This window comes from Geotrypetes seraphini, chromosome 1 (genome assembly GCF_902459505.1).
Source record: "Geotrypetes seraphini chromosome 1, aGeoSer1.1, whole genome shotgun sequence".
Lineage (NCBI taxonomy): Eukaryota > Metazoa > Chordata > Amphibia > Gymnophiona > Dermophiidae > Geotrypetes > Geotrypetes seraphini.
Window position 1 is genome coordinate 226,458,236 of NC_047084.1, and position 15,837 is coordinate 226,474,072.

Here is a 15,837-nt window from a genome sequence, read left to right on the forward strand (position 1 = left end):
TGAATCTTGGTATATGTAGATTTTGCGCCTCGATCACCGTGTCCTTGAATAAAGACCAGGCTTGCTCTACAGTTTGCCATTTCTTTGAGGTGTTCCTAAGTTTCTTCCTTACCATAGCACCTGGGAAGTTGAAATATCTGGGCATTATGCTTTACAGGGATCCACGAAAACTGTATGCTGCCAACATTACTGCCACTATTGGGAAAATCAAAACTTTATGCCTTAAATGGCATTCACTTCCCCTTTCCTTGATGGGCCGGGTAGCTCTGGTAAAAATGGTGCTATTTCTGAAACTGCTATATCTGCTTCAAACTATCCCAGTGTGGATATCATGCAATGATGAGAGTTCTTATCATGCTATTATCTGCTCTTTCATATGGGGGGGGGGGGGTAAGGTGGCCCATATTAGTGCTCTTAAATTGACCCAGAATAGCGACCAGGGAGGTCTCTGCATGCCCGCCCTTCACGTTTACAATGTTGCAGCACTCCTACGCTGGATACACGAACAGCTGGTATCTTCCCATCAATACTCTCCTTTGGCTTTGCTTGATGACTGCTGTTCACCCTGGTCCTTTTCGTATGTTATCCATAAGTCTGGGGGAAGCAGTGATGGGCTCCGTATTCCTGCATTTCCATTTTTAGTTCCATTTTGTAAAGCCTAATGCTGGTGGCGGCTGCAGCAGGGTAGGCTACCCTTTGTCTCCCCTTTTCTCTCCTTCTTTGTAACCCAGATTTTGTCCCAGGTGTGGAGGGGGCTGGCAGGATTGCAGAGGTGCACGGGGTGTGACACAACTCTGGGCACTGCTTTGACTTTGGGTGGGAGATAATTTCCTTCTCTCGCACAAATGCAGGCCTCTTGGCATTTATCTCTTGCACACACTTACACCTACCTTCAAATTTACCACTACTACCGCACCTTGGAACGCGCACATGGGGAGCAGTGGGCTTGTGGTAAACTGGATTTGATTTTCCTTTCCACTCCCACTCTGGCTAACAAGATTTCCACTTGGTATGGGGAAGGCAAAAACTGTTCTGGGAAGGGGTGTTTATCTTCCTTGGTGCGGGAGTGGTCCACTGAACTGGGGCTAGTAGTATCCATTCATTATATATATCTCCTCTTTCAGACACTCTACCTTCATGTGAAGAAGGTAACCCTTCAAGAGACATAGTACAAACTTCTGCATAGGTCATACCTTATCTGCGCTCATGGGCATGTCATGGGGATATGGCCAGACGACAAATGTATCAAATGCAAAACCCAGAGGGGTACTTTTCTGCACTCCTTTTTTGACTGTCCGAACTTGACTTTCTGGGACTGTACAACGCTGCTTGGCCGGGTTGCTGCAGGAGGCCTGCTTTATTATTGGGGGATGTGCAGGAGATGCAACAACATGGCTTGGTCATGCCTTCACAGAAATTTGTTCTGCATGCTTTTGTGGAAAAAACTCATTTTGAAATATTGGAGAAGGCTCCCCCTTACACTTTGTGGATTGCCCTGATGAAACAGCAAGCACGATATGAGTTGGACACCTACTCGTCTCGTCCACAGGACATATGGAAATCTTACTGGGCTTTGTGGCAGCAGTTTTTGGACACTAATGCTTGACTGTCATTGTTTGTATTTTGCTACTTATCTTTTTGAGTCTTATGTACTGCCTCTCCTGTCCTGGCCTTTGCCATACCGCCCCTAATTATTTGCATTTCCTTACATTGTGGCCCTCTACTTTGTCATGGGGGCCCTCTCTGCATCCTGTACCCCTGCCTTGGAACCCTGGCTGGGTCTTCCTTCCCTCAAAGCTGGTCTGGCACTCTATATGTTGTTTTTGTTGTTTCCTCAGTCATTGGATTGAACCTACCTATTTGGAGAGGGTGGTGTACCTCGGTGGAGAGAGCGCGCTTTTGTGCGAGTGTATATGTATGTGTCAGTGTGTTTGGATGTGTTGTTGCACGGACTGTGTATCCTGGGTGCTAGGGATGGATGCTTTTGTTGAATCGTTTGGGAATTCTGACTGGTCTATTTTCCAAAACTGGACTGGGGTTGCTGGATGGCGAGTCTTCTTAAGCCTCCCACTTCAGATATGATGTCCTTCTTTCGAACATGTTCTCTTGCTTCTCTGTTTCCTCGATGGATGTACCATCTTGCTCATGTTTGCTCTCATGCCTGTTCCGATGCATTGTTTTTGTTTTTGTACTTGCTGTTCAGTTGCCTTCTGTCTCAATAAACATGATGTTTAAAAAAATTTTTTTTCATGTGAGCAACAATTTCTAAAAACTAAGAATTTTCCAGATTTGCACGTATCTTTGTGAGCGACCTTGTAAAATCTGTGAGCAATGCTCCTAAAATGTACGAGCTATCGCTCATATGCTCAGCTTAGAGCGAACATAACCTGCAAACTGCCCACCCTATAAAATAACCTCTATAACTGACCTACTGTTAACTGGCTTACACCTTAAAACTAGAGGCTGACCAAAACTGAAAATAAAAACCACCCCAGCAATCATTAGGCCAGAAAAGAAAAGGCAACCCTCCACAAAAGAAAACCTGATCTGGCCTGGTCTTCTCCCTCTGGTGGTCTATTAGCTTCTTTAGGGCAGGAGCATCCCTGTTACTCTTACTCTCTTCCCCCCCCCCAGTTGTTCTGCATTCAGAATGGCAGACACAACTCCCTATGACAGTTTCACAAAACAGCCGACATTTTGGCTTTGGGATTGATATAAACAGGAGCATATCTCATGCTTATGCCATTCTCAGTTCCAAAATGGCAGCTGTGACCTTCTGCGGCATTCTTGTGAGGCTGTCGCAGGAAGTCAAAGTTACCATTTTGAATGCAAAGCTATCGGGGGTGGGAGCAAAACAGAATTCTTCTTTCCTGAAGAAGCCACTAGACCACCAGGGCCTTTAAAAGGTAGGCCCAGAGAGATGGGGCTTGCTCAGGAAAGAGGCAGTTTTGTGGAAACAGGGGCGGGGCCATGTTTTTGTCCCCATCTCTGCTCCCACAATGCTCAGGCATTTTGGGCCAGAACCTGAACTCAAAACAGTGGTAAAAATTGTAGGAATCAATTTTGGGAATTTAAGCAAGTTTCAGGGGTAGATATTGGTAGAACATAAGAACATAAGTATCGCCTCTGCTGGGTCAGACCAGGGGTCCATTGCACCCAGCAGCCCGCTCCCGCGGCGGCCCTCCAGGTCCTTGACCTGTAAGTTCCCACCACCTGAATTGTTTATGCCCTATTCCTGAAGTACCTTGTATAGTACCCCTCTATCTATACCCTGTAATCCCTTTCTCCTTCAAGAAGTCATCCAAGCCCTTTTTGAAACCCATTATTGTACTCTGTCCTATCACCTCTCCTGGAAGCGTATTCCAGCTGTCCACCACCCTCTGAGTGAAGAAGTACTTCCGAGCATTCGTCTTGAATCTGTCTCCTTTCAGTTTTTCTGAGTGCCCTCTTGTTTTTGATGTCCCTGCTAGCCTGAAGAATCTGTCCCTCTCTACTTTCTCTATACCTTTCATGATTTTATATGTCTCAATCATGTCCCCTCTAAGTCTCCGCTTTTCCAGGGTAAAGAGCCCCAGCTTCTCCAGCCTTTCAGTATAAGCAAGGTTTTCCATGCCCTTAATCATTTTTGTTGCTCTCCTCTGGACCCTCTCGAGCATCACCATATCCTTCTTAAGGTGCAGCGACCAGTATTGCATGCAGTACTCCAGATGCGGGCGCACCATCGCTCGATACAGCGGCAGGATAACTTCCTTCGTTCTGGTAGTGTGAAGTAGGCCGCTGTCTAGGCCTACCTCAGAATGGAGACTCCACACACTATATACTGGTTTCAATCTATATTTATAAAATCGGAGGTATGTGTGTATGTGCTGCGATCACGCAAAAACGGCTTGACTGATTTGAATGAAACTTGGTATGCAGATCCCTCACTACCTGGGATGATATGTTCTGGGGGTCTCGCGGCCCACCTGCACACGTGGGCGGAGCTACAAACAAAAATTCACATTTCACCCATTCATGTCAATGGAAAAAATGTAAAAAGCTGCCATTCTCACAGTAATTCAAAAACGGCTTGACCGATTTGAACAAACCTTGGTATGCAGATCCCTCACTACCTGGGGTGATATGTTCTGGGGGTCTCGCGGCCCACCTGCACACGTGGGCGGTGCTACAAACAGAAATTCACATTTCACCCATTCATGTCAATGGAAAAAATGTAAAAAGCTGCCATTCTCACTGTAATTCAAAAACGGCTTGACCGATTTGAACAAAACTTGGTATGCAGATCCCTCACTACCTGGGGTGATATGTTCTGGGGGTCTCGCGGCCCACCTGCACACGTGGGCGGTGCTACAAACAGAAATTCACATTTCACCCATTCATGTCAATGGAAAAAATGTAAAAAGCTGCCATTCTCACTGTAATTCAAAAACGGCTTGACTGATTTGAACGATACTTGGTATGCAGATCCCTCACTACCTGGGGTGATATGTTCTGGGGGTCTCGCGGCCCACCTGCACACGTGGGCGGAGCTACAAACAGAAAATCAGATTTCTCCCATTCATGTCAATGGAAAAAAATGTAAAAAGCTGCCATTCTCACAGTAATTCAAAAACGGCTTGACCGATTTGACCGAAACTTGGTATGCAGATCCCTCACTACCTGGGGTGATATGTTCTGGGGGTCTCGCGGCCCACAACTCTATGTTGATTGCTTAAGGGTGGGTTCACCCAAGAATTTATATGTTCTTGCTCCAGGAGGTGAAACTAAAATTGTTGTTTATAATCACGTTTTGCGTTTGTTGTATTGTATTCATTTTGTCAAATATTTCACATTATAATTTGAATATTGTACTTTTTATTAAGCTGTAAAAAAATAATTTCATTCACCACTATAAAGTATCTTTATTTGAATCCATTTACAGTGTTATTGCTATAATTAAATACCCGTGCAACGCCGGGGCATCAGCTAGTAGGTATATATTTATTAGCAAATCAGTAACAGCTTACAAGAATAAATCATTCAGCATATAGCGTAACAGATGTGATCCTCAGGCCTGAGGGTCCTCTGATGTCTGTTCTGATTACTTCTGCTTATAGGCCTGGTTTTATACATTTCTTGGTGGTCAATACCACGTTGGCCTAAATCACATGATACATCTTTATTGGTTATTTTCTTATACGTCATTACATAAGTAGATTCATTTATTGGCTTATCTATTTGTGTCATCTTATACGTCTGTTCAGTCTACCGTAAGGCCTAACCTTTTCCCGCAAATGCCCTTTTCCCTTTACCATATAAGTAATTCCGAGTCTAAAATTCCTTCTCTGCTGTGGTAACACATGATATATCTTGCTAAATAATGTTCCTGAGTACTCTGTTTTTCTGACCATGAGCTGTGTTCCTCTTTGCATAATATCCGGCCAGGTGCCATGCATCGGAATTTAAGTCTTGTTTTTACAAGTTTTTGCTTACCATAGCTAACTCAGAAACAGAATATTTCTCAATCACTATAGGCCAGCTGGCAAGTGGGTTATGAAATATCTTTTACAGTTAATATACTGATTTATTAGAGCAAGAGGGAGGGGAGGGGGTTTTCTCCTGTGAGGTCTGGTTACTTCACCTTTATCCAAAGGACTTATCCTGCTTCACCTGTATCACACAAAGACTTTGACAAGGATTTTATGATCTTCTTCTTCTTCTCATCCTCTTTTCCCTCTCATGTGATACCTTTTTTGATAATGCCCAACATTCTGTTCGCCTTTCTTGAGGCCGCTGCACATTGTGCCGCTGGCTTCATCATTGTATCCACCAATACCCCCAAGTCATTTTCAAGGTTGCCTTCCCCCAATACCTTCCCTCCCATCTTATAGTTGTACATTGGGTTCCCTTTCCCTATGTGCAAGACTTTACATTTCTCTACATTGAAGCTCATCTGCCATCTATTTGCCCACTCACCCAGCTTATTCAGGTCACTTTGTAGGTCTTTGCATTCCTCAACAGTTCTGACCCTACTGGAGAGTTTTGTGTCGTCCGCAAACTTCGCACTTTGTCCCTGTTTCCAGATCATTAATGAATATATTGAACAGCAATGGTCCCAGCACTGACCCCTGTGGGACACCACTCATGACCCCTTTCCAATCAGAGTAGTATCCCTTTACTCCTACCCTCTGCTTCTTGTCCGCTAGCCAATTTTTGACTCATCTGTGCACGTCCCCTTCCACCCCATGGCTCCACAGCTTCCTTAGTAGGCGCTCGTGGGGTACCTTGTCAAAAGCTTTTTGGAAATCCAGATATACGATGTCTATAGGGTCACCTTTGTCCAGTTATTTGCTTATCCCCTCAAAGAAATGCAGTAGGTTCGTTTGGCATGATCTTCCTTTACAGAAACCATGCTGGCTTGTTCTCAACAGATTATTTTTTTCTATGTGTTCATTGATACTTTCCTTGATCAATGATTCGGCCATCTTCCCCGGAACTGAGGTTAAGCTCACCAATCTGTAGTTCCCCGGGTCCCCTCTCGATCCTTTTTTGAAGATAGGCGTAACATTTGCTATCCTCCAGTCCTCCGGGATTACCCCTGTTCTCAAGGATAGATTACAAATCTGTCGCAGTAACTCTGCTATTTCGTCTCTGAGCTCTTTCAGTATTCTTGGGTGGATTCCGTCTGGGCCCGGAGATTTGTCAATTTTTAATCTATCTATCTGCTTGAGCATATCTTCGAGGCTTACCTTGAAGTATGATAATTTTCCCTCTTGATTTCCCTTGAAGATTGTTTCCGGCTCAGGCACGTTGGACATGTCTTCTCTTGTAAAGACCGACGAGAAGAACGTGTTTAGTCTATCAGCCACCTCTTTTTCCTCCTTCACCACTCCCTTCCTGTCTCCCTCGTCGAAAGGTCTCACCTCCTCCCTCGCTGGCTGCTTTCCTTTCACATATCGGAAGAATGGTTTAAAATTTCATGCTTCCTTGGCTAGTCTCTATTCGTATTCTTTCTTTGCTTTTCTGACCACCCGGTAGCATTCTTTTTGCTGCTTCCTGTGCTCCTTCCAATTTTCGTCAGTTTTGTCCTTTTTCCACTTCCGAAATGATTTGGACTTGGCACTGAAACTGAAATTTAGTTGGCCTCTACCAAAATCTAGCCCTGAAACTTGCCTAAACTCCCAAAAATTGTTCCCTGTAATTTTACCATTGTCATGCAAACTGTCTCCTCTAATGTTGCATCACCCTGCAAACTACCCCATCTCTAATATTTACCCTTCTCAACTGCTCTGCCACTCTGCTAACTGCCTCACATTCAAAATATCCCCCCCCCAAAACTATCCACACACAATTACCCTAGCACTGTAACTGCATTAACAACCTTCAAACTGCCTTTCCACTCAAAATAGCCCCCATAAGTGCCCAATGCACTGAAAACTTCCCTCCCTCCAAATTGTTACACAACCCCATAAACTGCCTTTCACTCCAAAGATAATCCTCTCAAACTGCACCACCTTCCCCAGCCACTCTCCTCAACTTCAATGCATGCTATGCAAATACAGAAAATGGTCTTTTATGCATTCCATGACAAAAAAAAGATAATATTTTTTATTTTAAAAGTACAGTAGTTTGAACTCGGATCTCCTGGATAAAGGAACTGAAGAAGGATAGGACAGCAACTTTGTTAATGTTGGTTTGGTTTATGTTGACCTGATAAAAAGTTACTTTGCAACACCTTAACATGTAAGATTGAAATGAAACTCATGTACTCCTTTGTTGTTTTGCATATACAGATGCTATGTGTACGGTGAAGATCATTTGGTTAACTCTGATATCATTTGTTTTTGTGCTTGCCATGATCTACATTACCTACAATGTAGTTTGGAGGAATGAAAAAAGATTAACACCTCTTCGTAAGTAATCAAGGCCTATGGCCATTATTCGGGGGGGGGGGGCCTTCATATTGTAGTTAAATGGAATAACTATTGATACAATTCATTCAATATCTGCACTCTACATTTAGATGTGTGCAACTTGTGTCAGTCACATATTTACTAAAAATAGGAAGCCAAATATGTGAGGCATTGATATAATACAGATGATTAAGAGTTTAGAATTAATAGGATTGCATACATGAAATGTGGCAAGACATTAGAGAAATCACCAATCTTTTTTTCTGGGTTTTTTTCAAAATGCATTTTTTTTTTTAGTTTATATCTGTTTTAAAAGAATGAACTCTACCTTAACTGGTATGGAACCAAGCTGCTGGTTTTAACATTTAAAAAATATAGAGTAGCTTTTAAACTGAAGTGGGGAGGGGGGAGGGGGCAGGGAGAAGCCAATAGTCGCCCAGGAGCACATGGTTCAGTGTGCAATATCCTTGAAGAATACTACTGAAACAGGACATGTAGGGAAACCCAATAGAGAGGATTCAACAATGGTGAAAGAAAGCCAGGAGTATTTAAGGGGAGAGTAGTGTAAAGGATGCAAATTATCCCCATCAACCTCTAAGCAGCTTATAGAAGCAAAGAAAAATCACAATTTGAAGTGTCTGTATAGAAATGCTGGAAGTCTAAAAAGTAGAATGTGAGAGTTATAGCATATACTACTACATGAAGAGGTATATATAATATAACTGTTTATCTAAACTGACCAATGCATAAAACATTTCTTTTGTTTCTTTTAGGGCTTCAGATGTGCCAATCGTTGTTCGCTATTATTTTTGCGATACAACCAAAACATTTTTCATTTGGCTATGGCTGTGGCTTCTTCATTTGCCCATATATTCTATAAATAATTTTTGTATTATTTTAAATATTTTTTAACCTTTTTTTTGAAAGTATTTCTCAATAAATATATAGATGTGACAAACCCCGATTTGATCCTATTAAGGAAAAGCTAAGTGAACTTTTTTTACAAATCTATATATTTATTGAGAAATACTTTCAAAAAAAAAAGGTTAAAAAATATTTAAAATAATACAAAAATTATTTATAGAATATATGGGCAAATGAAGAAGCCACAGCCATAGCCAAATGAAAAATGTTTTGGTTGTATCGCAAAAATAATAGCGAACAACGATTGGCACATCTGAAGCCCTAAAAGAAACAAAAGAAATGTTTTATGCATTGGTCAGTTTAGATAAACAGTTATATGGAATTAGACTGATGTGAAGGAGGTGACTTATACATTTACTTATATAGTGAGGTATATATAATAGGCATCTCAGAGACCTGGTGGAAGGAGGACAATCAATAAGATACTGTGTTAACAGGATACAAATTATATCAAATTGGAGGGGGGTTGCGTTATATGTTAAGGAGGGAACTGAGTCAAACAAAATAGAAATTCTGCATGAAAGAGATAGCAGTGTGGAATCCTTATGGATAGAAATTCCAAGTATAAAGGGAAAGAGTATAGTGGCTGGCTGTACTATTTATTTATTTATTTGATTAATTAATTAATTAAAAACATTCTTACTCACCACATCTACAATTCTGAGCGAGTTACAAGTAAATACTCATAATTTAAATAAACAAACATTAGACAAAAAACATCATAAAACAAAAAAAATCACATACAGTAAGTAAGCTGTAAAAAAACCCCCTAAAACCAGCCTCAATACAACAAGCCTAGTAGCTGACAGCCATATAATGACTTCCTCTCAACCATCTCACTTACATAAGAAATGTCTCTGAAACAGCACTTGTTTTAACTTGCTTCCTAAAATTTAGTAAAGATGATACACTCCTTACAACCTGAGGCAATGAGTTCCACAGTAAAACTCCTTGTACTGTCAACATCGAATGACGAAATCAAGACAGTTTCACCTGTTTCAATGAGGGAACGTCCATGAGGGTACTACTTTCTGCCAGGACAGAATGAGCATACAGATGAAAAAATATTTACAGAAATTAGGAAAGTTGGCATATTGATCAACACTATAATAATAGGTGATTTCAATTACCCTGATATTGACTGGATAAATGTTACATCAGGGAGAGCTAGGGAGGTAAAATTCCTAGCTGTAATAAATAACTGCTTCTTTGAATAATTGGTCCAAGAACTGACAAGATGGGGAGCTATTTTAGATCAAGTCCTTAGTGAAATACAGGACAAAATAAGAGAGGTAATGGTGTTAGGTCCGTTGGGAAACAATGATCATAATATGATCAAATCTGAGCTCATATCTGGAGTGAAATCACAAAGGAAATCTACTATAACAGCATTTAATTTTCAAAAGGGCAATTATGATAAAATGAGGAAAATTGTTAAAAAGAAACTTAAAGGATCAGCTGCAAAGGTTAGAACATTAAATCAGGAATAGACATTGTTTTAAAATACCATCCAGGACACTGGCATAGTAAGGAGGTGAGGCGAGCAAACTACCCTGGGTGCTGCTATATATCTTCTTCCCCCTCCCCATGTTCCCTTCCCTTCCTTCCCCCTTTACCTCTTCAAATCTTTACCAACCACAAGCAACATCTCTTACCTACTACTCACGCTGGCTTCATTTCTCTCTCTGATGTCACTTCCTTTTCATGGGGACCAAGAAGTGACAGAGAGAATAATAATAATAATAACAGTTTATATACCTCAGGACCGTGAGGTGCTATGCGGTTTACAATGGTTTAAAGGTATTACAGACTAAATGGAATAAACATAGTTCAGAGTTAGTGAGTAGGAGTTCAAAGATCATTTGTTGAGGACTAAGATTGTGTAGGTCAGTTACCTAAGTCAACAAGTTAAAGAGTGATAAATCACCTGAAAGAATTCAAACATGAAATTGCAGATCTGTAATATGTCAGTAAAACCATCCATTGTACCTGAAGATGGAAAGGTCATCAATGTAATGCCAGTTTTTAAAAGGAGTTCCAGGAAATTACAGACCAGTAAACCTGATGTCAGTGTAGTCCAAAATAGTGGAAACTATTACAAATTATTGAACACAGACAAACATGATTTAATGGGACTGGGTCAGCATGGGTTCAGCCAAGGGAGGTCTTGCCTCACCAAGATGCTTGATTCTTTGAAGGTATGTATAAACATGTGGAAGAGGAAGAGATGGTTGATGTAGGGTATCTAGATTTTCAGAAAGCTTTTGACAAATTTCCTCATGAGATAGAAACATAGAAACATAGAAATAGACGGCAGATAAGGGCCACGGCCCATCCAGTCTGCCCACCCTAATGACCCTCCCCTACCTTTGCCTAGTGAATAGAGCCCACGTGTCGATCCCATTTGGCCTTAAAATCAGGCACGCTGCTGGCCTCAATCACTTGCAGTGGAAGACTATTCCATCGATCAACCACCCTTTCAGTGAAAAAGAATTTCCTGGTGTCACCTCGTAGTTTCCCGCCTCTGATTTTCCACGGATGCCCTCTTGTTGCCGTGGGTCCCTTGAAAAAGAAGATATCTTCTTCCGCTACGATGCGGCCCGTGAGATACTTGAACGTCTCGATCATGTCCCCCCTCTCTCTGCGCTCCTCAAGCGAGTATAGCCGCAGTTTGTCTAACCTCTCTTCGTACGGGAGATCTTTGAGTCCCGAGACCATCCGGGTGGCCAGTCTCTGAACCGACTCCAATCTCAGCACATCTTTGCGATAATGTGGTCTCCAGAATTGCACACAGTATTCCAGGTGGGGCCTCACCATGGATCTATACAATGGCATAATGACTTCCGGCTTACGGCTGACGAAACCCCTGCGAATGCAACCTAGGATCTGTCTTGCCTTGGATGAGGCCTGCTCTACCTGGCTGGCAGCCTTCATGTCCTCACTGACGATCACCCCCAAGTCCCGTTCTGCAACCGTTCTTGTTAGGATCTCACCATTAAGAGTATAAGTCTTGTATGGATTGTGGTTGCCTAGGTGCATGACTTTGCATTTTTTGGCATTGAAGCTGAGTTGCCAGGTCCTAGACCAGCGCTCCAGTAGGAGTAGGTCGTGCATCATGTTGTCGGGCATTGAATCTTCGTCCGTTGTGCATTTTCCCACTACATTACTTAGTTTGGCGTCATCGGCGAATAATGCTATTTTACCTCGAAGCCCTTCTGCCAAGTCTCTTATAAAGATGTTGAATAGGGTCGGTCCCAAGACCGAACCCTGTGGCACTCCACTGATCACCTCCGTCATTTCTGAGGGGGTGCCGTTCACCACTACCCTTTGAAGCCTACCACCAAGCCAGTTCCTAACCCATTTCGTCAATGTGTCACCTAATCCTATAGAACTCATCTTGTTCAGCAACCTGCGGTGTGGTACGCTATCGAATGCTTTGCTAAAGTCCAGGTACACGATGTCCAGGGACTCCCCAACATCCAGCTTCCCCGTCACCCAGTCAAAGAAGCTGATCAGGTTGGATTGACATGATCTTCCCTTAGTAAATCCATGTTGACGGGGGTCCCGTAGATTTTCCTCATCCAGGATCTTATCCAATTGTCGTTTGATCAGAGTTTCCATAAGTTTGCTCACTATAGATGTTAGACTCACTGGTCTGTAGTTTGCTGTCTCCATCTTTGAGCCTTTCTTGTGGAGTGGAATGACGTTACCCTGTAAAAAGTCACAGGATAGGAGGCAATGTTCTATTATGGATTAGGAATTTGTTATTGGACAGAAAGCAGAGGGTAGGGTAGGGTTAAATTGCCATTTTTCTCAGTGGAGGAGAGTGAATAGTGGAGTGCTGCAGGAATCTGTACGTACTGGGACTGGTGCTATTTAACGTATTTATAAACTACCTAGAAACTGGAATGACAAGTTAAGTGATTAAGGGGTCCTTTTACTAAGGCGCGCTATCTGATTTAGTGCGTGCTAATGATTATAGAATATAATGGTCGCCTTAGCATTTAGCGGGCGCTAATCATTAGTGTGCTAAATCAGTTAGCGCGCCTTACTAAAAGGACCCCTTAATTTGCAGATGTCACAAAACTTTTCTAAGTTGTTAAAACATATGTGGATAGTGAAAATTTTTGGGAAGATTTTAGGAAATGGGAAGCAGATGAAATTTAATATGGACAAGGGCAAAGTGAATTTACAACCAACTTTTCTATGAAGCATTGGGACTATTAAAGCTTGTGTGCATAGAAATTTAAATATGATTGAAGTCTACAAAATCCTAAGTGGTGTAGAATGGGTACAAATGAATCAATTTTTTACTCTTTCAAAAAGTACAAAGACTAGGGGACACTCAATGAAGTTACATGGAAATACTTTTAAAACAAATAGGAGGAAAATATTTTTCACTCAACAAATAGTTTAGCTCTGGAACTTGTTGCTGGAGAATATGGTAACAGCAGTTAGTATAGCTGGGTTTATAAAAGGTTTGAACAAGTTCTTGGAGGAAGAGTCCATAGTTTGCTAATGAGATAGAAATGGAGGAAACCACTGCTTGCCCTGGGATTGGTAGCATGGAATTTTACTACTATTTGGGTTTTTGTCAGGTACTTGTGACCTGGATTTGACACTGTTGGAAACAGGATGGTGGACTAGTTGGACCATTGGTCTGACCCAATATGGATGTTCTTATATTGATGATATGATTCTGCTCAATCCACAAATTATTTGTGGATTGAGCAGAATTTTGTTCCTTTACATTTTGGTGTGTGTTCTCATCGTCCTAATCTTTTACATTGCTAGAAATGAAGTTGACATATTGATATGTACAGTTTAAAATAGATTCTGGCTACTTTATTAAATATCTTTGTAGTTATTGCTGTATTTCTTTTGTCGCAACTGATTGCTGGATTATGTAATTTGCAAAGTTTAAAATTAGCATTAAAATAGATTTCAGGGTATGTACAATTGAACTAAAATTTTGAAAAATGTATTTATTTTATTACTCAGAAATTAAATGCAGGTTTTCACCTGTTATACTAGAAGAAAATGAATATGGAAAATCTACAGAACCTAGAAATGTTATGTTTAAATGATTTTTATTATTCCAGCAGTAAGAAGCAAATACAAACAGTAGTACCATTCAGGAAATAACATTTTCAACAATATAATCAGTTCCCCTCCCATCCCCCCTCCCTACCCCAAGAATCCATGGCCGGTCCAACAGCTGAGAGTGGGAATAAAATCTTAAAGATTCAAAAGTCTACTGCGAGCACGTGGTGTGAGGTCCTGCCAGAAGTGCTCCCACACCTGACAAAATTTGCGACCCGGGCCAAGAGTCAAGTCTCCCACCATGCGTCTCTCCAGTGTTGCGTGCACTATCATTAGGGATCTCCATTGTGCATATGACAGGGGATCACGGGAGAGCCAATTGGTGAGGATGGCTTTTTTTCCCATCTATAGGGCTCTGGAGATAAATGCTGACATTCCCCTGGGTTTGGGCGAGGCTATATTATAAAATCCAAATAATAGGGGTACTTCAGCGTTTACTAACTCGGCTCTGGAACTTTCCTGCTTTTCTTCTACTCATTTTAGTGCCTATCTTCATTCTATTCCTTCTTTTGAACCTGAGTCTCTTTCTATGAAAGTTTTACATCGACCCTTACGGAAGGTTTGGCATTGGGTCTGTAAATTTCACACTCTTTCTCCTTCTGTCTCTCCCTTCCTTCCTATTCGTTTCAATGGTTCTTTCTTACCTGGGATTGATGGGCCGAGTTTTGCTCGGTGGGAAACAAGGGGCATTCAATATCTATTTCACTTGGTTACTGATGAAGGCGCCACTAAATCTTTTGCTCAGTTGCGAGCTGAATTGATCTCCCTCCTACTGACTATTTTGCTTACATGCAAATCCATCATTACATCTCTTCCTTACCTTCTAGCTCCTTGCAGGCCGCCTGTCATGAGACTTTGTCCACGGCCTTTACCCTTGGTTCTCAACAACCGGTCCCTCTCACGTTTCATCACCGCCACTTGAAGGATGAATGCCCTTTGTTTGACCATTCTAAGCTGCGTGATGCTTGGTCCGGTGATCTTGCTGTTGACTTGCCTTCTGATATCCTCCTTCAGGCTGTCCGTCGACTGCCTGCTTTTCGTAAATACACTACCTTTTGGGAGCAACATTTTAAATTGATTTTTCGTTTATATATTTCTCCTAAAAGGGCATATTTGGCTCACTTCCGTCCCCACGCAGCCTGCCTTCGTTGTCAGGCTCCGGAAGCCAGCTTAGGCCACATGTTTTGGACTTGTCCTCAGATACAACTTTTTTGGACTGCTATATTTGCTTTTGTGGAGAATATTTGGCATGTTACTGTTCGCAGTTCCCCTTTGCTTTTATTTGGGACTGTTCCTCACTACTTTCCACGTTCCAAGGGAGTTGCAGCTTTCCTCAAGTGGTCTATCCTGATCGCATTGAAATGCATCCTGTTAAAATGGCTTGAGGCTGAGGCTCTGGAGTATTCCCTTTGGAGGAGCCGCATGATCGCTCTTTTGATGTGGGAGCGAAGGGATGTGACTGACTTGTCTTCTCGCCAAGGTCGTCTTTTCCAGACCACTTGGGAACCTTTCTGGAATACTTTGACCCCTCTGGCTCGTAGCCGGATACTTAATTGAAGCTTTTGTTTGTACTTACCCTTTTGTGACTCTTTTGTATAGTTTGTTATTCAGATTCTTTGTTAATTTGTGTTTCGAAGGAGGACCCAGGGGTGGGTATGGTGGGGAGGGGGGGTTTGGGGGGGTTTGGGGGGGTGGTTCTTTTGGGGAATATTTCAAAATTTTGAGCTGGTTCTGTACTTTGTGTTACTCTGTTGTGTTCTTGATTGCTCAATAAAATATATTTGCCCATAAAATCCAAATAACGCCCTCGGTTGCGGAAGCCATCGCCTTCCCCAAAGCGAAGTGGTATATAGGCCAAGATATCTCCAAAACTGTTGGATTGCGGGGCAGGCCCAAAACATGTGACTCAAAGATGCGT

The 15,837-nt window shown here is 42.0% G+C and overlaps 1 protein-coding gene across 2 annotated transcripts in view; it reads left to right on the plus strand.

Moving 5' to 3' along the window:
• Window positions 1–15,837, plus strand: part of TMEM156 (transmembrane protein 156) — a 49,595-nt gene that overhangs the window by 18,807 nt on the left and 14,951 nt on the right. For both annotated transcript variants that reach the window (XM_033929266.1, XM_033929276.1), the window contains exon 4: window positions 7,773–7,892. In XM_033929266.1, coding sequence (XP_033785157.1) covers window positions 7,773–7,892 — 120 coding nt within the window. The remainder of the gene's footprint in view (window positions 1–7,772; window positions 7,893–15,837) is intronic.